At 45.7% G+C, this 26,121-nt stretch overlaps 1 protein-coding gene across 1 annotated transcript; it reads right to left on the reverse strand.

Moving 5' to 3' along the window:
- Positions 1-344: 344 nt before the first annotated feature.
- Positions 345-26,121, reverse strand: LOC119393963 (calsequestrin-2). The gene is made up of 12 exons (XM_037661167.2): positions 25,598-26,121; positions 20,569-20,656; positions 19,668-19,756; positions 19,476-19,581; positions 18,601-18,674; positions 17,505-17,591; positions 17,139-17,231; positions 16,344-16,529; positions 15,089-15,136; positions 3,012-3,159; positions 1,343-1,654; positions 345-501 (listed from the first exon to the last, which is right to left on the reverse strand). Exons 1-12 carry the CDS (start codon positions 25,853-25,855, stop codon positions 473-475), a joined length of 1,518 nt encoding a protein of 505 aa, XP_037517095.1. The 5' UTR covers positions 25,856-26,121; the 3' UTR covers positions 345-472.

Consider the following 26,121-nt stretch of genomic DNA (forward strand, 5'->3'; position numbering starts at 1 on the left):
AAAAAAAAAAAAAGCTGTGGTTTCTCGACGACAAGGTCGGAGCAGGCGCAAGAGAAAGAAAAGGGCAAACAATTTCATGTCACAGTAAAATGCCCTGCAGTGACGCAAGCTATTCCAGTGACATGAAAACAACAGAATTCACGCAGGTCATTACAATCAACACGCTGAATACGAAGCCTGCAAGGCCAAGCCCGCATAAGTTTCAAGGTCCACAGCACAGCCGCAAGTAAACACGAAGTGGTAGAGTGTTCATTTCCTCTTACCGGCGCATGTGTCGCGGCTACGCGTTCACTGTGGGTGCTACGTAGTACACGTGGGTGCCAGTTTAATTGCACGCAGAGCAATCAAAATATATAACAAGTTTATTCATATATGGTACAATCGCATCCATGTGCGCACTTTTAATAAATTATGCTCATGAGTGTAATCTGTAACAGTAAACAGTCCACTTCAAATATCCGTTAGCCAGGACTTACAGTTCCGTTTTCGCTGTTGCGGCACCTGGAAGTAAGCAAACAGCAATGTGTTATTTCTAACAAAGACCGTGCGTGCATCGCTGCTGTAGAGCTGGAGCAGCGAAGTGCAATTGACTGTTAAGAACATGCGGTATACTGTAGAACTGATGACGCGTGTTTGACGCAACTACCGTAGAGAACCGGTAGAATTGCTGCATCTTTTTTCCCATGACGCTTGTCAGAGTGATCGAGGTGACCACAGAAAGAGTTAAGTTGACTTTTAATGTTGCGAAAGTAATGACGCGACGTAACGGCTCGCTCTTCACTTAACTGTTTACAGCGGATTGCTCAACACCATTACAGAACATGCACATGCAATAAGGATGATGGGAAAAAATAAACCCCCTATACTGCCCATGACAATGCTTAATCTCTCTTTAAAACGTTAACAAAATATGAGGTGAACAAGGATTATGGCTACAACTTCAGCTAGAAATATTTCCGTCAAGAAATTAGCTTTGTTGTTACCTTAACGCACCTGCAGACATACAAAAATTTTGCCTTTTTGCATAAAGAAATGTCACGTAAAACGGGAGGGGGAGGGGAATGGAGGTGCCGCGAAAGGGCGCCTTAATGTGCAAGGCCGGCCCCGCGAAGTGCCCAGTGTATGTTACGTCGTGGTCGACGCTGTAAGCCGCATGATGGTCGCGAAGTTATTTCTCGCCGTTGTGCTCGGATTTTCGGGCTTTTAAATAACTGATCGTTCTCATGATCTCACCTGCTACCTCACGCACAAAACTTGCGCATAAAACGCCGCTAGCACGTGGCTGCCACTTTAGACTAAAGTTTCGACTTCAAGAACGAAAGAGCGGCGCATGCATGCCCACCGGAAGAGATGACTAGAACAGCGGGCGGCGACGTGAGCGTCGGGTGCAGGGCGTCTCCGGTGACCTGGCACACCCAGGAGCCATCGTCGCGGCCACGGGTCAGGCCGCGCACCACGAGGCTGCAGTCACCGTCCCGACCAGCGCCGGCCCACGACAGATGCGGCAGTCGGGACAGGCTGGCGCCCACGTTACGGCCGTCGCGCAGCCACAGGCAGTCGCCGGCCGCTGGGTCCAGCACGGTGCAGCGCAGCTCGACATTGCCCCCTTCGGCGCCGATCTGGGAGGCTGGAAGTTCGCTGAATCGCCACGTGCCTGCATCACACACACAAAAAGGAGGATGTTATTATGAGGTGGCCAATCTAAAAGACGACTAAGGCGAAGGAAGAAAAACACGGAAACTATGCTGAGTGTAAAACGGGAATTTTAATATTATTAATTATTAGGGTTTAACTTCCCGAAATCACGATATGATTATGAAGGACGCTGTAGTGGAGGGCTCCGGAAATTTCGACCACCTGGGGTTCTTTAACACGCACCTAAATTTAAGTACACGGGCCTCAAGGATTTTTGCCTCCATCGAAAATGAGGCCGCCGCGGCCTGGATTCGATCTCGCGACCTTCGAGTGAGCAGTCGAGCACCATAACCACTAGAGCACAGTGGCGCGTAAAACGAGAATTTTACTGAAAAACAAACGAATACATAAGCTCCGATGATCGCGAGGGGCAACCGCTCACGAACGGAAAACAATGCAAAGAGGAATTCTAAAAATCGATTCATGGTGCGCTTCCAGACAATCTAATTATGACGTCAGCCACACAAGCCCACTGCTTAGACTGTCCATCAAGACCCATTTCTTTCCCTCGTACGCAGTCTTACGAGTTCAGCAAATCTGAGCCTGTATATGTATACAACATATAGGCAAACAGGCCACACGTAGATGTTGTCCTCGACGCCGCCTGCACCACTTGCGGGCAGGCTGCTACATTAGCACACGTGCATTTGGGAGTGCCGATCGCTCGGACCGACTTGCAGCAAGGCCGTATGGGATGCGCTTCTACGCAACCCAAACCTTTAAGACCAAATCCTGACCGCCCATTGCGCCCGCGACAGGGCCGTTAGGCTAGACCTGCCGGTCCCCACGTGGGAGTAGCCGGGTGGCGCGGGGCAACCTCAGCGTCTCCATTGGACTAATAAAGTTATACTCTCTCTCTCTCTCTCGTCAAGTGTTGTCTTTCTAGGACGCGTTGTTTCGCATACTGGGCTACTGAAAAATAAACTACGACGTTTTGTTTTCCATAACCATGATGTCAATGTGATGCGTGTTGTAGCGGAGAACTCCGGAAGAGGAGTGATCATGTTTCACGTATACCCAATGCACAGCACACAAGCTTATTGCATTCGTCCGTCGAGCTCACCAGCCCAACATCATGGCCATTCAGCTGCCGCAGCTTTTAATTTACATTCATAGAGATGAAGTATAACGGTACATTGGTCATTTGCTGTCTGGTTTCCTCAATTAAAATTTACTACTAATCACTCAGTGCACCGTGCACATGCTTTGAAAGCACGGATGAGAGTATGTTTCCATGTAGTGAAAAGAAACCAATATACAATTGTAAGAGATTTTTAGAGAGACTGTTAAGCAGATTTCCCTACCGGCACGCCTACCTGATTCCCCGGTTCCATCAGCTGCGGATGCTGCTCCTGGCGCCGCCAAAGAGGCAAACCAAAGTAGAAGCTTGTGAACGTTCTCCTCATCAGACCCTCGGCCTCCGGTAGCGTTGAGACTCGACATGTCGAACCATTCGCCTTGATCCTGCAGGCGAAGTCCGAAAAAACGAAAACTGTCGCGCATCAGAGATTCGATAACAGTGCGAGATGGTGGAACACTAGAAGACTCAAGTGACCGCACCTGCTGCGCGCTATTGAGCAAAAAGGCTAAATTTCTCAGATAAGAAATTGGTGTGATAAGCATGCACCACGAAAAAGGAAGGACAGCGGGCAAGACAGTTGCAATGTACAGTAGTCAGCAAGCTTCACTCGAACGCTCCGCAGCCAAGCCTGGACTGGTTTGACTGATGCCAGCCACAGAGCGCTGGGCGCTGTTGCCGCGGTATACCTCGGTATACTTAGATAGTATGTCGGCATGCATTGGTAACAACTTGGCAACAGAACTCGAAACTACGCGGCGCTGGCGTCAATCGAGCCGTTTCAGCACACACCGCGGAGCGTTCGAGTTAAGCTTGCCGACAATAGTACACGTGATTCAGAGAAGAGGAACGACTTTCTAAGAATGTTACAATCGGCACGCTTCGGCCACTGATCTGGCTCTGAATTCACTCGAGGCATGCACTGAGACTCATTTCCATACAGCTACAAGATCCGCAAGTACTCGCAGCAGACACTACGAGCTCTGTTGCCAAGCATTAGCTCTGATTCACCATTGTCATTCACCACTCTATCGCTCCGCTGTCCCCCCTTCCCCTATGTATAGTAGCAGGCCAGAGCGAAATGTAGCTCAGGCCGACCTCTCTGCCTTTCTGCAAATAAAAATCACGCCATATCCACGAAGTGAATGATGATTGAGGAGCTGGCTCGGAGTTGTCTTCTTCGTTCATGTTATGAGTATCGAAGCGCACTGCCGGAGTGGAGAGAGCGCCGCATGCTACAGTTGGCTATGCTATATGTGGTTTTGCCTGCGTTATTGTCATCATCAAGGCTCTCGAAGAACAAGAGGAAGAAGATTTCTCTTTCGCGTGAGCGTGCGCTATGCTATATGTGGTTGGCTATGCTATACATACCCAGGAATTCGGGACATCGCTTTTAGTTCACCTTTTTTCACACCACGTGGCGTACGGACCTTCAACGTTCAAAATTCGCGCGATGACGCTTGCCGTAGTCGCGCGAATCGAGAAAACCACAATACATAAAAAAAGCACGACGACGATATCCGCTACAAGCAGCGAGCGCGAACCTAAATCGACGACTGATAACCGCAGCGCATGCAACGAGCGGCCGGTTGGGCTGCTCGACAATGAATCAGCAGTTCTGTTGCAATGAAAGGAGGCTTACATTTCGCTTGGCTGCGCTTGATAACGACGAGCTCTCGAAAGAGCGTGCTGCCCTTCTTCGCATCCCCTGCCTCTTCAATATATTTCGTCCGATTATATTGTTGTTGGCTCCCACGGGTTTCTTAAAAGTTCTAAAGCAAGAACGTCCTTTAGCACTGCTGTTTTTGTAGTGTGAAAAAACCTAACTTCCAGAAAATAATACAAGCTTGTGAGGCGGTGATGACGATCGCGGGTTTCAAAATGTGTAGACAGACGCTTGCCGTCCCTAATTTCAGTTGGTCTCAATTTATGAATTCAATATTTTGCGCTTTTACAAGACGTCTTGCCGTGTTATATTCGCTGCCCACAGACATTTTTCTTTAAAGCTCAATTACCAGCAGAGGTAAAGCAACAATACCTTTGCAAGCACAATATTGTTCAATGATCTTCTTAAAAAGAATCATATTAATAAAGTCACCTTAGTTTCAACAGCGCCCCTAACAAGCTCTCGCGGCTATGCGCCCGTGTGTCTGAGAAAAACAATAAGGCCGCCTGTGACATACAGCATGTAAAACCGTATTGCCCATGCGTAGTTGGGGTGGTTTACGAAATACCCCTCAGCTGTGGTAGGACATACATCGGCCACACTGGTCGATGTTTAAATATCCGATTAATGGAACATGAAGCCTCCCTTAACAATGTATCTGGTTTACACTTGCCTTCGCACTGCAAGTCCTGCGCATGCGCGCCCCGGTTTTCGGAAACCAGGGTGCTTGGGAAAATTCGAAACCAAGTGGCCAGAGAATTGTTGGAGGCTTTTTGCATAAATAAGAAGGGTGCCCAATGTGTTAGTGTGCCTTCCTTGAATTTATATCGCAACGAATTGCACTTTTTAGACAAGTCTTGATAACTCAAAGTAGGTTGTCATTCTGTTACCGTGATTGTCAATGTGACTCGCCCATGCGCGTGAAGCTACCTGGAATGCAATGTTCTTTCCAATAAAACAGTTTTTAGTTTGGCACCAGTCCTGTCATTTCTTGTCCTCGTTCCTTTGTGCCTCCAAATTTTTGTCAGACCATGCACCAACTAGCCCAAGAACGCGTTTTAGTCGATAACTAAAGACGCCGGAAATCACCGACTTCATTATGCTCATGACATGCTACCCAGGCCGCGTTTTCCTCTCCGCTAAGTGTTGGTGAAAGAGGGATGAAACAGATTAGACTGATATAAAGTATCGTGGAACTCGCCTTCTTGTTTGACTGCCTATGCTGATCTGCAACCCTTCAGGGTGGCCTAGTGAATAAGGTGCTCGACTGCTGACCCGCAGGTCGCGGGATCGAATACCGGCCGCGGCGGCCATATTTTCGATGGAGACGAAAACGCTAGAGGCCCGTGTACTTAGATTTAGGTGTATGTTAAAGAACCCCAGTTGGTCGAAATTTCCGGAGCCCTCCACTACGGCGTCTCTCATAATCATATCGGGGTTTTGGGACGCTAAACCCCAACAATTATTATTATTATATTATGCTGGTCTGTAGAATTGCAGGAGGTCGCGGCTTGAAACCCGGTTCTTGCGGCCAGTTTTATTCTGGACAAAATAGCTTGTTTCTATTTTTACATGGTAAAGTTCGTTAAAAAGTCTCTCGTCAGGACCCATTTAATATTTTCATTACGAGTTGAAATCTTTTGCTTATGTTCGCAAGTGACGTGGAAGGTTCTCGAAAAGCCGTTTTATGTTTATTCTCTGTGTCGTGACTTTGTTTACCGATAGACAACGTAGCACCTCATGAGGCGATGTTTCTCAAATAGTGGATTACACTGAAAGTTGTTAAAGGCAAGCTGAGCAACCTTCCACGAATATCTTTCTTTTTTTTAGTCAATTAGTTCACTGTTGAGCGTGAAAAAGCGCGCCGAGAGGGGACAGAAAACGAAAAGAAGCACACATACACATCGCTAGTGTGTGTGCAACTCTTACAATAGCGGGGTGTACCCACTATTATAACAGTTGCAAGGCATTGAACTGCCCTGTTACCGTGCTGCCAGAAGGTAAACATTGCTGTCAACACAGGCCTTGTCCGCCTCGGTGGAGCAGTAAATATGGTGCTCGGCTGCTAACCGGAAGGTCCCGAGTTCGATCCTGGCCGCGGCGGTCTCATTTCGATGAATGCGAAATGCTAGGGGCCCGTGTATTGTGCGATGTTAGTGCACGTTAAAGAACACCGGATGGTCAAGTATTCCGGAGCACTCCACTACGGCGTCTCTCATAATCATATCGTGGTTTTGGGACGTTAAATCCCGGATATTATTAACGCAGGCCTTACCTATACCACGGCGATGGTCTGCAAGTCTGCAAGCGGAGTTCTTTCCCTGCATTTCGTTACGTACCGTAGGCAATGTACATACTCTGTTTTTCTTACGTGATGAGCCCCACTTTTTTTCTGTGTTGGTTCGTGGCGCTTCTAGAGTGGCCGCATTGAGCTTCTCGCAATGGGAGCTTAACTGAAGCCACGTGCTGCAGTCAATGACGCTGAAAGCAGTGTGTTGCAGTGCGCGACTCACATCTCGCAGAAAGTGTGACCCCCCTCTTAAAGGTATGGCCTACTTTTTGATTATTTTCATACTTAGTAGACACGATATTTGCCTGCTAAGTGACGGACCGAATTTGTCAGAAATCTTATATGATCAAATTCTTCGGTTTCCTCGCATCACTCATTGCCATCGTCTCAATCGTACAGTAATGCCAATAAACACTAGAGGGTGCTAAGTAATATCATTAATTAAGAGGGCAGTGTTGTATGGCTTGTGATTTTCAAAGCTCCTAGTGACCCGGTGAGCTTGGAAGCGTGGGCTCGTGCCATGCCAAGGAAAGATCGAAAGCGCACGCCTCGTGACTACGTTTGCGAGAAGAACTTCTCGTAGACAAGGCCTATCATTCGTATAAAAAGAAACGCACTGGGCTCCTTATGCATTAGACTAAGACGACTCGAAGGTGAAAGTTTTCTTCTTGTCGTCATTCGATGTGTCTGTTCTGCCCCACCCTCGTGCAAAAGCTTTCTGCACCTAACGTAGTTTTGCACTGCCTCTGTGATTGGCCAACCGATCACAGAGGCAGTGCAATGCGACAATGTCATGTGATGAAGTCACGTTATGTGACGTCATCATGCCGTCATAATTACGTGATCTTGGGAATGTGTGACGCCATAATAACGTCCCATCGTGATGTCATCACGTGATGATTTTTTGTTGACGCCGCCAACGCCGTGGAAGCAATTGGCTGATAAAGTGTGGCGCTGCTGAGTAGCGAGGTCTAGAGTCACTGTATATGCTACCTTTAGGTAGCAGAGTAGCGCATAGGTCCGGCTAGCAACCACAGCTATGCGGTGAAGTCGCACTCCATTTTTGCAGGCGACATGCCTACCGCGTCGCCGATAAACATGTCTGGCGTGTCGAAGGCCGGCGATAAACATTGGCTGTCGATGACTAGAGTTAATTGAGTGAGCTGCAGCGGCGGCGTCGAGAAATACAAAAATTGGCCCGAGCGTCAGCTTCTCCGCAATGCATGGTTGCTAGCGGCGTTGGAAAACAGATGCGCAACTCTGCTACCTAAAGGTAGCATATACAGTAACTCTAGCGAGGTCGCGTGTTCTATTCCCTGCCACGGCGGTCGTATTCCGGCGGGGACGAAATGCAAGAACACATGCTTACTTAGGTCTGTTAGATGCACGTTCTAGACCCCCGGGTGTTTAAACCTATCACAGAATCTCCCACTGCGGCTTGGCGATAATGACAATGGGGTTATGGCACGTAAAGACCCTTAAAGTATTATTGTTTACGTAGGCCGCTTGGGGGCAACAAAAATAATGCATGAAAAACAACCTCGTACACACGCGTCATCATTAATGCGGGAGTGTCACGCACAGAGTTCTGCCTAAATTAATATTCTGCATGTTCCATCACAAGCATCTGCTTATCAATAATTCGGAAGTATCCATGTGAATGCGCACATGGATACTTCGGAATTACGCATGCTCTTGCCGCAGGATAAAAAAAATCGAGATATAAAGGGAGAAGGCTATGATATTCCTCTAGTCTTGCTTGCTTTATTCGCTAGGCCATCTTCTGGGGCTGCTGTCGCATCCGAAAAGCTACAGCGCAGTGTGTCTGTATTTTGGCGGTGTACAAGTAAAGAAATGGCTCCTCCTGGTCTCTGTATATATATTTTTTTTGCAGTGAGATTGCAAGTTGTGATATCCACAACCCGACTAGACGAATTAATACGAGTGCGGTTTAAACCGATGCACCGTGGAGAAAACAATAAAACAGTTTGAATATAAATGCTTCAAGCTTTCATTTGTGGTAATGCAATTTACATAAACCAACACTCTACCAGTTTCACGCCTTAGTAATACTACTACTACTACTGCTACTACTACTACTACTACTACTACTACTACTACTACTACTAATTATTATTATTATTACAACAATATTATTAATAATAATAAAAATTGTTATTATTGTTATTAGTAGTAGTAGTACTAGTGGCGTTTAATGTCTCAAAACCACGATATGATTATGTGGGACGCCGTATTGGAGTGCTGCAGAATTATTGACCACTTAGGGTTCTTTAACGTGCACCTAAATCTAAGATTTCTTCCAGTATTTTTATATACGGTTCGTCGACGCCCTGATTCTGTGCCTGAATGACTGCTGCCATCTCGACCGAATCAAATACCTTCTCGTAATCTCTGACGGCTATATGTAGGGGTTGGTTATATTCCGCGCATTTCTCTATCACTTGATTGATCGTGTGAATCTGTTTATTGTCGAGTAGCCTGTACGGAATCTTGCTATATTTTTAAATCGCTTGTAGACAACGGACAGTAAGCAGATCGGTATGTAATATTTCAAGCCCTTGACGTCGTCTTTGTTATGAATTAAGGTGATTTTAAAATTATTCCAAGATTCTCGTACCTTCATCGTCAAGAGACACTTTCTATACATGGTGGCCAGTTTTTCTAAAACAATCTGTCCACCGTCTTTCAACAGATCTGATGTTACCTGATCCTAACCAGCGGCAATTGCCTCTTTGCGTTCCCTCTAAGGATTTTCTTTATTTCCCATGTCATTACTGGTGGGTTGTCCGATTCCTCTTGCCTACTTCTTACGTTATCGTCCTCGTTGTCCTGGCTACTGTACAGATATTTGTAAAGCTCCTCAGCTATTTTAACTTTCCTATCCATATTGACAGTGACTTTGCCTTCCTCATCCCTTAGTGCATACGTCCGGTTTTTGCCTGTGCGCAGTTTCCTCTTGACCCCTTTGAGGCTTCGTCCGTTCTAGAGATGACCAATAAAAGGGTGGGACGAAGTCAGTCACGTGCGAGTCACGTTTGAGACCCCAGCCCTGCAGCAAAAATTAAATAAGACGATACCACGTGGCTTTCTACATGAAGTCCAGGAGCGGTTTATACAATTCGCGCATCCACTTGGAATCAACGTCCATCGGCACTGTCGACGAGCGCAAGGTGAGGTTGTGATATTTACAGAGTACTCGAGAGACTGATTAGACTGCGTGCGCGTCGCTCGCACCGCATATACATGTATATAAAAAATGATAAGATTCTAGCGCCCTTCGTTGATACTAACTGCAGTTGTTGCATTTTAGAAACGCTGGTTGTACTTTCACGTGTTTGCTCGCAGGTGAATGATGCCGTAGATATGTGTAGTCGTGCGCAAGGTGAGTCTCTAACACTGAAATTATCTTTGAAATACGCCATAACGGCTAAACGCAGTGAGCAAGCGCAAAAGTGCTCATGACACCAAATGCTGAGGCGGAAAATTCTATGGCATTTCAATACGACACATTCGCATTAGTACCTTCCAAGTATTCATACACTAAACATGAATTCGATGTTCCGCTCACATTATTGACAACAGAACGTCGTGACCGCATCGACACGCGACAGCGCACAGATCGCTTAACTGCTACGTCCGATATACATACGCTCGGCAATACCTACACTGACTGTGTTATTCCTTTCACATTTCATGCGTAAATATACAGGCAGATGCGTTTGGATAAGTGTAGTCTTTTACGATGTAAGAATATTCAACAAGCCGCGACGTGTACGTTCCTTTCGTTTCGTGCTCCCACGGCACCAACGAGCCGCGGGCGACCGAACGGCCGGCTCGCTCGATGTACAAACTTTTCCCATAGTGCGCCACGCTCCCGCGGGGCTTTCTGGGATTGCTTGAAAAGGTTCATTAGCAAGAGAATCTCGCAATGCATTCACCCTCTCTCTTTAGACTATCATCTGATGCTTTGCAATCATATGCCTCAATTTATTTTTATCATATATCTGCACTTAATTATTAATTTCCTAAAACTATCAGTAGATTTAATTACTCCTTTAAATTGCAGAAGGGTGTCTTGAAGGGTCAGTTGGTACATGTTACTGCGTTTCAAACAGCGCAAAAACGGGGCGAAGGCTTAGGAACAAACAACAGAAGCGCTGTTCCTTTGTTCGTTAGCCTTCCTGCCGTTTTCGCGCGGTTTTGAGTGCAGTAACATGTAGCAACTGGCCCTTGAAGACACCCTTCTGCATATTGTTTCTCTTACATCAGGCTCTTTTGCACCCAGTGTTTTGCATAACTCATCAATGTGCGAGCGCTTGTGTTGTTGTTTTTTCCTTATAGCCTTCGTCCAATTTTCGCGCCGTTGTCAACGCAGTACTCCTTTAAATCGTCATCTCTCGTAAACATTTCTCTTGACACTTGTCGGTGATAGATGGTATCTATATTAAACGAATAATTATAATTGATTACGAATTAATGATATTTATGACTGCTAATAATGAATGATATTCTACTACTTCCCCCCACTGTACTGTAACTGCATACATTGAGATCTATAGCTGCATAGATTAGATACTATCTATCTATTTTACTGATGTCCTACACTGACAGCTTTCACCCCTAAATTGAACATATGTTGAATTCATTGTCACCATTCATTAGTAATGCACTGTGTACCAAGGTGCGAATGTAGATCAACATTAGTAAGATACTCTTACCGTGAATTCTGCTTAGCTGACCTAATTTTCAAAAATTTGCGCAGCTTGCACTGAGTCGCGCGCCCCGCCACGGTGGTCTAGTGGTTATGGCACTCGACTGCTGACCCGAAGGTCGCGGGATCGAATCCCGGCCGCGGCGGCTGCATCTTCGATGGAGGCGAAAATGTTTGAGGTCCGTGTACTCAGATTTAGGTGCACGTTAAAGAGCCCCAGGTGGTCGAAATTTCTGGAGCCCTCCACTACGGCGTCTCTCATAATCATATCGTGGTTTTGGGACGTTAAACCCCAGGTATTATTATTGCACTGAGTCGCGCAAACCTTGGCTAGAGCAGAGCTGGTCGTTACTTGGCTGGTCTTGGCTTGACTAGACACACGTGCATTCACACGACGATGCACGAAGTCTTCACGGGGTCCCATTGGTACTCACGAGTATAGACTAGGCGTTGATCGGGTTCGACTGGGTATCGCTCGGCAGTCACAACACCGAATAGGTTAAATAGCTTAATCAGATTAATTGGAATAATTAGTGTAATAGGTCTAATTTGCACATTTTGAACTTGGTCTAGCTTAACTTGCATCCCTAGTCAAGCTAGCATTAATTATATTTTAATTAGATTAATCATGCTAATGAGCTTAATTAGTATAATCTACATACTCGAGGCTTCATCTCGACGAGCGTTCACCACAAGTCAATCTAGACCTAATTAGTTAATTAACATAATTAATGCTAATTAGACTCATTCATAATTAATATATCGGTATCGCTCGCCATATTTCGCCGAGCTCGGCATGACTACGCAGACTAGAATCTCAACTCGGCTTAATTAGGGCTAATTAGCCTTCTGGCTGTATTATGCTTGGCTAATTAGTTTTCATCGTGCTCAACTAAACTTAATTACAATTGGCTATGATTAACATGGCTTAACTAGGCACAGCTATGCTGAGTGCGCCGGCATAATGATGATTGTGTTTTGTTTACATCGCGAGTAGTAAAAAGCGTGGGCATAACTCTGCTGTAAAAAATATTATCATTATTTACGCTGCAGAGCCCCTAAATGCCAATTAGCAAACATTCCAAATGTATTCAGCCTCTTCCTATATGCTTTCATTTGGTGCATTACTATGTTGTCGACCTATTAATTTATTGACCATATACCCGCACTTGGCAACTGCCTACAACGACCACTAATAAGCTATAATCGTCATCTTTAATTGCTAGGTTCCATAGATTTTCCCCAAATTATCCCTGATTACTAATTATCTATAACTATCACTAAAGATAATTGCATGTTACTATCTATCTCGGATGTTAATTTCATACATTGAATACCCTATATATATCATGTACATATCCTTCTATACTGAAAGATTTTTATTATAACCTTAAAATTGGTGAATTCTTTACAAGTGATTACTTATATGGTCAGGGTGCAAATGTGCATAATGTTGCTGAGTAAATCTCACTCAGTGTGAATTCTTGGGGGTCATTGTCAACTCTGTTAATTTTTCATAGTAATTAAGCTAAAAGACCCCTAATCACTAATTAGCAACCTAAGATTATTATATCTTTGATCCTCTTCGTCTCCACTTTCATGTGATACATTACAACGCAATCCTCAGATAGTTCATTCTTATTGACCCCTTTTCTATTTACTTCAAGGCGTAAGTATTAATAATGACAGAGTACAATCACCATATCTCTTATACCTTTGATTACTAATTAGCTATAACAGTATCTAGTGCTAGTTACTTGCATGCGAGAGCCATCTAATATTAATGGCGTGCATTGCAATACTATATCTAAATATATATATATTATACATGTCCTTCTATACTAACCGCTTTCACCAATAAGTTTTAAGTAAATTGTTAAATTCATTAGTACCCTTGATTACTTACACGCAGTGGAGCAAAATTCGTATCCGTATCAATATATCTTGTCAATTCTTACTTACTTTGAATTACGAGGAGCTATTCTCATTGTTTACCATCTGCTCTAATTAACGTAAGACTTCTCATTGCTAATTAACAATTTAAGACCTCCACAGTATTCATGCCCTCCATATCTTTAGCAGCTTCAAGAAAAACAAGATTATATAAAAACACTGACATTTTCACCTGTTTTAGGGCAACCGTAAACACTATGAAGCGTATGCACCCCTATAAGGCGGTTTCGGTGCAATGCACCTTAGACAAAAGTTCCCGTCGAACCTCAGAAACTTCTCCGACATCCGCCAAACTTCACAGGTACGAATATTGAATCATCGAGATTGGGTCCCTTCAGTGATTTGAGCAGGTGAGGGCGCATTGTTTTTATATAAATTTTTAAATTATCTCCTATGGAGTTTCGCATAGCACATAAAAGTGGCTCTCGAACCCAGGAAGTTAATGGGAATAAAGCAAAACTTCTCGCACTGTGGCATAATGACACCCATATTATATGGACGAAGTGATTTAAGCGTACATTGAAGCGTTACACTACAATAAATGTCCAAAGGTCGTTTCCCATTGAGTGACGGTGCCACTTAGCAGCCAACACAACAGATGGCGCTAGTTGTCGATGTCCCGAATTCCTGGACATGTGTAGTTTTATCGTGCTATATCGAGTTTCCGTTTCTCCTCCGTATTTACTCGAATCTAAGCCGACCTCAGAAATTCGCAAGGCCAGAAAGAAAAAAAAACTTAATTATTGTACTCTAATCTAAGCCGACTCCCCCCCCCCCCTTTTCGCACATCGTTCTTTCGAAAACAACATCGGCTTAGATTCGAATAAATATGGTATGTGACTTATGAGACGGTCGTTGTCGAGGCGTTTGAATTACCGCTTGCCGACGCTTACGCTCGGCTTCCCGAGCCTTCCTCTGCTCCGCGGCGGTCCATGGCGCTGCCTCTGCAACGTTGGCTGCAACTAGCGCCGGCGTTGTTCACGGCGTTTCGCACACCGTTGCACAGAGAGAGAATGACGGAAGCACAGCGAACGCGCGCTTTCGCAGCCTCGCGGCTTCCGAGGTTCGCTTGCCGGTGTTACCGTTTACGTTCAGCTTCGCGAGCGTCCATAGCGCCGTTGCGAAGGAGAGTGCAACGGGAGAGAGAGCGCGCGCGCCGCATTATATACGAGCGCACAGCTGTGGCGGAGAGAGAGAAACGGGAGAGGAGAAACGAAGCGGAGGCAGCGCTCACGCCACCTCCTCCCACCTCCTCGCACTCACGCGAGGAGAGGGGCGAGAATTGTCGCATGCGCAGTACGGGTGCGGACGTCGCAGAACGGACACTGCCCCGAGCATAAGATGCTTTCGCATCTAAAAAAAAGGCCTGCTATCTTTATGGGTGCAATTAATGTCGAATGGTGTGCTGATTTAAACACTTTCACCAATGCACACTCATTCTTGATTCTAATAACCGATAATCGAGTGCAGCGCCGTTAATGGAGAAGAAACGGCAAATTACGTTGTGTTGTCGTCGTCCATCCATCCGGAACGAAAGTCTTGCCCTCTTCAGCGCTGTAAACGAACTTTACGGAATACTACATAGGTATTTGGACGTGACATTAAGACTGTGATCTCGCACATCGTAGCTGCAGGATGCCATAAAAGAGTGAAGTAGCAGAAATGCGAGATTACCGTGACGAGGTGAGGCCCAGGTCCCGTTTGGCCAATTTGCTTGAGCATCTGCAAAGAATGGGAGGAGGGAAAAAAAGGCAGAACCAACTCAATTTTTGCCCATTTACGGTCGATGTCAAAAGTCTGGAGACCACTATGTCTGAGAAAACTTGGAATTTCCCAGCAATATGTGACTGTATTCGGTCGAGCTGAGATGTTGTTAGCGCGTTTTAGAACAGGCCGTAAATCTAAATTCAGGGCTGCCTACAGAAGCACCGGGAACATTCAGCATTTTCTTGGGTCTCGTGCTCCTTAATCTTTTGACGCTGACTGTAACTGAAATAGCATTAATGGATTGAGAATGAATGAAGACAGTGTTGTTCTAACAGCGGACAGCCTACAGTAGCCCACATTAACGCTTACCATCATTCAACTTGTACTAGCCAGCATTTACAATAATTTAGCCATACTTAGACAACACTAGCCACCACTACAGCAAACATTTGTCAACATAAGCCAAGGCTGCTTGTACGCGATTAAATGCGGTCGACCAGGACACCACCGCTTGCAGTGTACCGACCGTTCACCTTTCACAATTCGCAAACGAGGAACTCTAAGATATGACCCCGCACGTAACATGAAAATGCGTGACACGCTTAGTTGAAGTCGCAGATATCGACATTACATTTTATGTGTAAAGAGAAAATGAAACGAAATCAATGCGCTGGGGCGTCTATGTAGGTGATGTACGTGCTCACACGCGAGTGCCGGCTGTAAATTGTCATTTGTCCATCATGGCGTAGTCTGCGTCTCCGGCACGCTCGCGTCGCGGACACAGCTCCATTTCAACAGACATCCGCCCGCCTCGTAACGCATGGTCAACGTCAAAGAGCACGACATAGGCATCCGCCCGCAGACTGCTTCGCATAGCATCGATTCCCACAACACGTCGGGTGTCCCGATTTTTTTTCTGAATCGACCCGTGATATTTGCGTGAAACTGCAAGTATACCAAACAAAGTGAAGAAAAGACACACACGAGACACGCAAAGTATCAACTGTTCATTGAGACGAAAAACAAGCATTTTTTTTCCTTGTTGGATATCCTTGACCTTTACTGGCGCCTATATCTCCCTTTCTCTCACATCTCATCATAGGTGACCCCCTATATATTGCAGTCACGCACCACAACTTCTTCCGGATATGATTGCTCAAGGCCAGGCCTAAACCAAGGCTCTCGGTATCCAGAGCGCTAGCGTAAGTCTAAATGCACGCACCGTGTGAGCCGTGGGCATAACAGAGGGGTCCACCCAGAGAAGGTTGAAGTGCGGGACGGTGCCGGCCGAAGCGGTGGTGTTGGTGACGTTGCGCAGTGTGCGATGCAGGAGCCGCAGGAAGTAGCCACCGAGTGGTGAAGCCTGGTCGGCTACGGCCAGCACAGTCACGCGGCTCGGATCCACCAGCTGCGCAAAAAGTGCGTCACGGATTGCATATATGACGTGGGCCACAACGTCAGTGATCCATTTTAACCTTCACGTTCAGCTATAGAAGTGGAGCGACGCCGGCACTACAGCACACTCAGTGGAACGATACACGGTAATCGTAAAGTAAGGTTGTGGCGAATTCTTTCATCGCTGTGAAATGATGGCTTAAGCGTTTTATTTAAGGACTATGGCGCAGTACGTGGAGATAAGCATACACACGCGCTTTTCTATTCCTTAATGAGAAGTCGTGTAATCCACAATTCTTAAAAGTGATGGAGGACATGCCTTCATTGCTTTTATGCTCTTGAAGAGTGCCAGTTCTTTGTATAACAAGAAAACTAGCTCAAGGCGAAGAGGACTTCATCCCAGCTCATATCTGACATATAAAACCACCACATCTAATCAGACAATGTCCTTCGAATTCGTTAGCGAAATAATAGCGAGCAAAGTGTATTAGAAATAACATATCTAGCGCTACGGCCCAAAGGAAAACGCTGTAGGTGAATCCGCTAGCACTGAAGCTCTGTGACGCTGAATACCGAAAAAGCAACTTCAAAATGTGCAAAACTGCTAAGTAGGGTCACTCACTTCAGGGTCGTACAGATTGTGCTCGTCAACCTTGGTCAGGACAACGTGCTTGTGCTGACGTATGAACGCGCGGATGTCTTGCAAGCTTGCCGGCTGTTGAAAAAAAGGGCGTTGTTAGAACCGTGAGATATTAGATGCATGATGCTCAGAGGTAAAAGATATGAAAAAAAATAAACGACTACGTTGCCAGAATGAGTTCTGAATCTTCACGCCAGTGTACCAGAGCACCGTGCGTTAGATATATAGACATTTATTTACAAGCTCAATAATACTGAATAATAACCTTCTAGAATGTGGGCAAGTTGTTTTGATCTTTCTGCCGTTCGAACGGGTGAAGCTCACAAGGTGCACCAAAAACAGACTCACGTTCTGCGGGCAGGTAACCGGCTGCTTGACAAACGGACTGTAAAGGGCGATCTGACCAACCATGTCCAACTTCATATGCTTGGCCACCTAAAGAAAACAAAAAGTCAGTTTCGCCGCGAAGGCGAAGCAACGAATGCGATAGCAACAAATTGGAGTGTTATACGAATTAAGGCTAGCAGCTTATCCTGTAAGAAACGCGGCTGCTGCAGCGAGCGAAGCTGTCTATGGCTCACTATTGCTTCAACGTAAACTTTGCGATGAGAGCACAACACGTACAAAGCTATGAGCCATCTACTGATCGCCTGGGAGAGACAGCGGGCGGCCACGCCCGGTTTGTCAAAGTACACAACCCTTGCCAAAGTACGCTGAACATGATGACCACAGCAAAAGTGCGCCTGAAGTATCCATATAATTGTTATCGCAATAAAGAACAGACTGTGCCACGCCTAACTTGCCTATCGACACTAGCACACAGCAACGCGTATTACACGCACGAATAGCTTTCGTTTAAGTTTGGCACGCGAAATCAGACAGTTCCTGTAAAGCAGGCTGTACCATATGCTCTGCCAAGACGCCGTTGTCGTTCTCAAATCGAGTGGAGCATGGTATCAAGCTTGGTACGCTCAAGAATCATCCGGCCTCTGAGACCATCACGGATCAAAAGCCCCGATTGAGATCTCGAACCAAGTACGTTGAGTGCCGTAGCACATTGCCTGGTAATTCCCAAAATAACGGTGGAATGTTTTGCAATTCTGCCTTTCCTTTAAATTGAACAACCTGATGCTTACCACTGTCAGGAAAACCGAAGTCATCGCTTTCAAACTTTACACCATTCCTCAAGTTAGCCGTTTTTCTATTTCGTGGCTAAGGGCATATGATGTACGAGGTGCGGTATCTAACACACGAGTCACATGCGGGGTATCTCGCCGCAAAAAGTGATTTTGTGGACTGGCACCAAATTGCAAAAAGCACAAACACTGGAAAGCCCCGCTCAACCAATACGAAAGCACGAATTACGAGTGTATGTATAAACAAACAATATAAAGAACAAATATATGTGCCTCCACATTGGAAGGCTGAAATATGATGAACTCACATTTCTATCGAAGACAGCATAAAATCGAGCGTGGTGACCTTCGGTAATTGAGGCTTCCTCAAAGAGCTTGTAGTCTGGAGTAAGTAGAACGGAAAATCGGTTTCAGGCATCAGCGTGATTTTTCGCGAGGTAATTGCATTTCACTCTAATGGAAATACGTGTTACAGATTTGGTGAACACAACATTGTTTAGAACTGACAGAAGAAATCCAAGGAAAGTAATTATAATAATTGTTGGGATTTAACGTCCCAAAACCACGATATGAATATGAGAGACGCCGTAGTGGAGGGCTCCGGAAATTTCGACCACCTGGGGTTCTTTAACGTGCACCTAAATCTAAGCACACGGGCCTCAAGCATTTCCGCCTCCATCGAAAATGCGGCCGCCGCGGCCGGCATTCGATCCCGCGACCGGCGGGTAAAGCCAAGGAAAGTATAGGGGATGTTATTTGTAGTAATTATGATGTAAATGTGAGAAAGGTGTGGTGAAGTCATTCACGAGGCGTTTGATGCTATGAAATTGAAATCGATTTAAACAGCACGTATTTGTGCAGCCGCCAAGAATGAAACCACAAGCGGTCATTCAAGCAATGACTGCCCAGTGATGTGAAACGATAATCGACAATGGAGCAGTGATATCATCGCAAATACTGTCAGCTTGTTTTAAGCAACACGTTTCAAAAGTTTCAGATCACGAGCAGTCAAAATAGCGTTCGCAGGTCAGTATACAGTTGTAAATGAATGATAACGTAGAGGTGTACTGGTGATAACAATTGTAATTTATAAATCACTCAATTTCCTTTATCCCCCCCCCCCCCCCCCCCATCTCTCAAAAAATATCACTTTGCGTCTCTATGTATAGTGCAGAAGTCTCACCTGCGGCGCCATTAACGAAGAAACCAACAACCTTGATTTCGTGCACTTGATCAAAGGCTGTCTTGTCCACCTTGCCCGTAATCACCGATACGCTGGGTTGGGATGCCTGAAGTTTGCAGTTGATATTGTAAAGGAAACACGACGTAGCAAACACGGCCGGCACCTCTGCGAAGATAGATTTTTTAAACTTGCCTTTTGTAACCAGGACAGAAGAGACGATGACGTTCTCCTGCCACTGTAAGGGACCGCCCTGCCCTGGCGGAAGAGGAACCAGCTGCCCACTGGAACAGCCACAAGTCAAAGCATTCGACAGTGTGCAAGCCTTATAAGACTGCTTCATTTAAACAATGAAGTGCTGCGCGTACGGTGCTGTTGAGGTATGCGCAATGATGCCTGAGAATGCGCAAGCGTAAGGCAACTTAAGTCGGTTGGATCAGATAAAACTAAAAGGCAATTTCGAAGACGTGAAACCTTGTCGTGGACGCGTTTGGTACGACATTAGAGTGATTGTCGACCAACACAGAGCTAACGTGGCAAGCGTTCTCTTACAAAAAACTGAAATGTTTTACTCTGAAATCAATTCAGCAGTAATGCTAGTGCGACTTTTGCCATTAGTTTTGCAGGTATAACGCGTACTGCCTAAAGCTTCTACGCAAGAACTTAGCAGTGACAAAATACTATAAATCTGCGCAATTGAGCACACGTCTACGTTTGTATACGGAGGAGGTGCATCTCTGAAGGCAATGGTCAACGGTATGAGTGTTTTCCACAGTGAGTTTGGCTGAGCACCTCGTCGAAAAAAAAAAGAAACGGCAGTTGCAGAGCATAATCGACTGGACTTCTGTGCGATAGGACGCGCATTTCTTAGTAAACAGTAGCGCGTGTATTGAACCTGCGGATATATTTTGCACTTGGCAAGCGATCTAGCACGAAACTGCTGACCTTATTTTCCGTGAAAAGTCATATCTACATGAACATATGACGACTGTTGTAAAAAAGCTACACACACACATAAGTGGTTCCCATTTTCAATACCATCGAAGCAACCGATCGATAAATAAAATCAGCGAGCTACTAAATCAATCAGCTGTACCAGTGGCGGTCGGCACGGTCTCTCTGACGATAGATTCGGGAACATCGCAGAACTTAAAATTGTCTCCTTCCAACAGCTGGGCTGCAGTCTGCAAAACAAGGGAAGCGCACGTTTATCATCATTCATTGCTGCCTTGGGACATGATCTAGGTCAGCTAAACCACTTGACGCGAATCAAGGTTGGCTTTAAGGCTTAAATATTCATCACATACATTCAGCAAATACAGTTTAACTTCTTGCTGTGCAGGTGTCTGTGTGCGGCGGCTCAAATGAAGGCAGTAGCGTACATTCATTTTGTTCGGGCTCAACATTGTTTCACATGTTTATCGAGGTTTACAACAGTATCAATCAGGCCCGTAGCCACCCCCCCCCCTCGAAATTTTGGTGAAGTTGGTGTTTTTACCAAAAATAAATAATAAAAATAGGTGTTTTCTTCAAATATTCAAGATTTTCAGCAAGTGGGCTCACCATGAAAAACATTCCTGACTACGGGCATAATTTATCAACAACATTCGCCTTTTTGCTCATGGAGAGAATTCAGCTCCTAAACATTTCTATCGCGAGACAATACAGAATGAAAACTAACGCTCTTCTAGCAACTCCGAAGTGACTTGCTAGACTTGCTTCCAAAAGTACACCTCAGAGTTATTTGCGTAACCGTAAAGGTCGCCTCAGAAATGTAAAACAAACCAATGTAACTTAAGGAGTCACAAAGAAAGAAAAATTGAATTCCGTTGTTTTACGTCCCAGTACCACGGTATGATTATGAACCAAGCAGTAGCGGCAGACTCAGTATTGATTTTGACCACCTGGGGTTCTCTAACGTGTACATAAATCTACGTACATGGTCGTTCTTCGTCCCACTCGAAATACGCCGTCGCGCAGCGTGCCTCACCATAACATTTAATCCGACGCGTCCCGTCAAAGATGGAGGTGCTGTTCTCATTGCCAAGACATTGCAGCCCCAAAAGTAAGTTGTCATTCCACCTACACGAATTTTCCTAAACTTCTAGCTCGACTTAGTAACGTATGCTGGAAGTTTTGGGGCTTGGTAGCGTCTGCTGTCGGGCTAGTTGGTATATAGCTGAAACTGAACTTGAAGTTGAATTTGAAGTTGAATTTGAAGCTGAGGCGCTTGTCCGCGTCTTGTGTTCCTTGTCTTTGTATTAATATTCGGGCCAATCAATTAGGTGTTTCGGCAAATCTGGTCACTGAAGGTGCTAACTCGACATTCAGATGAATGTGGCATCCCTAGCACAACGATCCTGCAGAATGTCTCTGATGCCAGACTATAGAGCAGCCATGGACATGGCCGAACGACTTGCCTACTGAATGCCTTTCCAGTCGATTTCCCGTTGGTGGAGATGCCAGCAGCACCCTATTGTGCTTGCCGGTTCAGTGTCCTTGCTGTCACTTGGGCTCGAAGGCGCGACCATAAATCTTAGGAGATCTGACTGTCTCTCGGCGGCAATGATGCGGCGGCACGCGATGTTGGCCGAGAAAGAGTACGAATACGGAGCAGCACTGAAGGTCAACGGGCGCGAGATGGGAACCGAACTCCGTCGTTAGAGCTAACACGAAGCTTCGAGGTACCCATTGAGAAAACTAACGAAGAGTAGGTCCTACTTTCATCTAGTTCACACATTTATTCTATAAATAAATAAGAACGAGAAGACAGTCGTGCATGAATTTCTGCTTTACCCATTCCTTGGCGCACCGGTTAAAGAAAGTAAGAAGTATATACGGGGTTGACTTTGTGTTTGCGACAGCGGAAAATATTTAGGGAAATTGTGCGCCACGCGTGCAAAGAAACAATAATATCTGGGGTTTTGCGAGCCAAAACCACAATACCATTATGAAGCACGCCGAAGTGGAGGGCTCCGGAAATTTAGACCACCTGGTGTTCTTTAACGCATGCACTGACATCGCACAGTGCACGGGCCTCTAGCATTTCGCCTCCATCGAAATGCGACCGCCGCGGCCGGGATCGAACACGCGACCTTCGCGTCAGCAGCCGGGCACCGTAACCACTCTCCCACAGGGCCGGACGTGCGGAGAAATAGTAGCTTAACTATGAAAGGCAAGTCCTGACGTATGTTTTGAAGAACGCACTAATACGGTTGCAGAATACCGTGCACTTGTAGCTTATTAAGTTCACCTAAGTGGTGGGCCGTGTATTGTGGTCGTGTATTGTGGTCGTGTATTGTATAATTCAGAAATTAACCGTAAGAGGTCCTTAATTGAAGCATTAATGTGTACTATTTGACTTCAGTGTCGCGATTGTAAATGCAACCCAAAATTTCATGACAGCACAGTTTTGTTCAGGCTTAAAAAATGAACAAGTGCGCTTTATATAGTTAAGCTTTCGTATACCAAATATTAGCGGAACTGCGCGTGTGTGACCTTCGGTTGCGTTACATAAAGATGAAGTGTCACGCTTGCACATTTATCGCGTATAGGTCCGCGCACGTCCTCGATTGACAGGTGGCGCTGTCATTGCTGTATTTGAGCAGATAAGTTCTTTTGCGTATACCTTCTTTTCCGCCGCAGTACGATATTTCACTTGATACGTTTGTGTTGCCTGTTTCCCTATATACGCTTGTCCGCGCATGCACGCCTAACGGTTTTCTCTGGTAGATCCCTACCAATTATCTCAACCTTCTGCTACTCAAAGTGATGTAATCTGGGAAATATGCGTCAGCCCGACTAAGATGACCTGCTATAAAGATCGTTTAACAAAGCGACAACAAGCCTCGCTATAAAGCCGACATGCTATTAAAAATAATTTGTATGTGCAATACAGCTTAATCATTCAGCTCATGTAAACAGCGCGAAAAAAAAATGAAGGAAAAGATGACAGAGAATGAAAAGAGCGCTGTCTTCCATGTGTTCATTCTATTGACGAAACCAGGTATATGTACGCATACGAAGCGCCAGGAGGTAAGGAAAATAAAGGCAAAAGAATGAACAACGTCAATCTGCACTAAGTGCACAAGGTGATATCGCCAATCTTCTAAACACCTTAGCTCATTTTTGGCGGTCAATACAAGCGATGGCATACCGACACATTCGTATACCGCAGGAGCAATCTCTACCGCCTTGATTATCTCGCTGACAAGCTGATTGCACAGATCTTGTGCATTTCATGCTGACTGATGTTGTTCCTTCTTTTGCATTTCTTTCTTTTCCTTATCCGCTGGCGCTTCGCCAGTGTGCAGTTAACTGATACCTGTTATCAGAAAAATAAACTGTTGAAAGTCGGCGCTCTTTTCACTCGGTCTCTATTGTCGTCTTATTTTTTTTGCGCTGTAACAATTTGCAATGAACCAACGATAGCCCAGAAAGAAATCTTTACGCGTTTTACAACAGAGCGCATTGGGGGCGTTCGTAAAAGACCAGTCTAAAGCGCCATAAGAGAGAAAGTCGGTGCTCTTACTGGTGGTTTTCAGTGTTTATAAGATTATTGAGGTGGTTTTAAAGATTAGAATAACAGAGAGCTGAGCTAGTTGGTAAGTATTCATCCTAAAAAGACAGGGCGTGCAAACACGGACACAAGAAAGAAGTCAGGACACCAGGTGTCCTGACTTCTTTCTTGTGTCCGTGTTTGCACGCCCTGTCTTTTTAGAATGGTTTTAAAGACTCAGTCATACGGTATAGCATAAAACTGGCCTGTCGCCTCTGCAGTGATACTAAACAGATATGACTTCAGCGAAACGCAGAGGCACCTCGGAAAGATTTCAGTTTAAACGTGAATGTCATTCCGAGTTTTCCTATAGGCTGTTTAGCGCTGAAATTTTACACATACAGGGTCAAGAGGAGAGACACAAGAGCGTGCCGCTCTGTTAAATATTTCTGCGCTATACACTACAACATATGCCACGCCAACAAGGTCAGAAGTCAACCCGTCCAGTTATTTTGAGGTTACGCGACAGTGAGCAGCAATGCAGAGTGACAAACAATAAGCAACGACACTCGCGAAGTACGCAGCAGTCAAACTTTGAAGGATACAGAACACATACAGCACGGCAGCACGAGGCAAAACAGGGGAAACGTCAGGCCAGTGCCAGCGAATGTCGTCAAAAGTTGACAGCTGCACCTGAAGCTCTTATCCCATATGCAACAAACAACGTTTTTGAAAACTAGCACGCATAGAACGATTGCGCGCCGTTATCGATTGTTTTTTGTCTATCGTAGACGCGTGGGCGAAATTCCATCACCTGCGCATAAAGCGGTACGTCGTTTATTAAATGAAATTTGAAGGAATGTAAAGCAGCGTGAGGCGCGATAGGTTATGAAGGTTACAATATCCTCTGTGACCCTACCCACCCGTAAATGTGCCTTGCTGGAAATCTGATCGACAAAAGGCCCTTTCATTGCTTTCCCAGGAAACACTCCAACTCCCAAAAATAAAAGCAACGTTCGTTTATTTTTGCAGCTCGCAAATTAAGCTTCAAAGAGCGTTACTTTTAATGACGTTGTGCTTTGTGAAATTAATTTGAGATCTTTATTGTGCTTTTTTTCCTCTCTGGGATACAAACCGAAAAAACGAAATTTTGTAGTGCTTTCCGAAAAAGCTCGATATCCCTGAATATAAACTGAAAAATAAAGCCCGAAGGGCCTTATCTATAACATGTGTAGGGCATAATGTCTGTTTCTGTAAGGGACGGGGTAGTTAGGGAACTCTAAGCGACTTTATCTGCATGTAGTCTTAAGAGTCTTTAACCAAGGCAGGACGTTATCAAACCCACGACCGATATGCGTTCTCCTGCTAGGCCAGCAGAACCATAGCCCCTGAAAAGTGAGTAACAACTCTATTACACGATAGGAACGGTAGTGGGAGGTCAAGCTACATAGACAGCAACATGATGCTAAAACACAGCAACAAAATCACGTTCGCAATGATTCGCACTGCGGCAACTGAGGATTAACAAGCCAACTACGTAGTTCATTCGCTCAACACGCATGGCACAAGCTAAAGAGCACCGGATACATACGCTTTCTCTCTGCAAACATTTATCCGGCAACCTCACCTCGAAGGCGTCCTCGGCTCCGCACGGCTGCTTCCTCGCCCCGGCGTCGCTGGACACACGAACCACGAGCGTGGTACCGCTGGTCTCGGCCGCGGCCTGAACCAGGGCCTGGCTAGTCTCCAGTCGGCACACCCGAATAACGCCGTCGTGCGTTGGCACGTCCAACATGCCTAACAGGTCGCGTACGGTGCCGCATGCCGGCGAACAGAGCGCGGCAACCAAGGCCGCGAGCAAACACGAAGCTATGCTACTACGCATCGCCGCTTCCACCTGACGCTTGCGGTGTGTGAGCACTGGATCTCACTGTCAGCTGTTGTCGCAGCAGCACGGGGCTTCAGACGCTTGCTTCGTCGTAGATGCACGGTTTTGCGCACAGTGACCGACTGTAGCGACCGGAAGGTGCCGTCGAGCAACGCCTCTTCTCCGCACCGGCGTCCTATCGACTCGGCTTGACGCACTTGTCCGTTACACAGCGATAAGAACGACCGCCCCGCGACCGACAACAAAGCGCGCAGCGGCAGAAC

This window comes from Rhipicephalus sanguineus, chromosome 5 (assembly GCF_013339695.2).
Source record: "Rhipicephalus sanguineus isolate Rsan-2018 chromosome 5, BIME_Rsan_1.4, whole genome shotgun sequence".
Classification (NCBI taxonomy): Eukaryota; Metazoa; Arthropoda; class Arachnida; order Ixodida; family Ixodidae; genus Rhipicephalus; species Rhipicephalus sanguineus.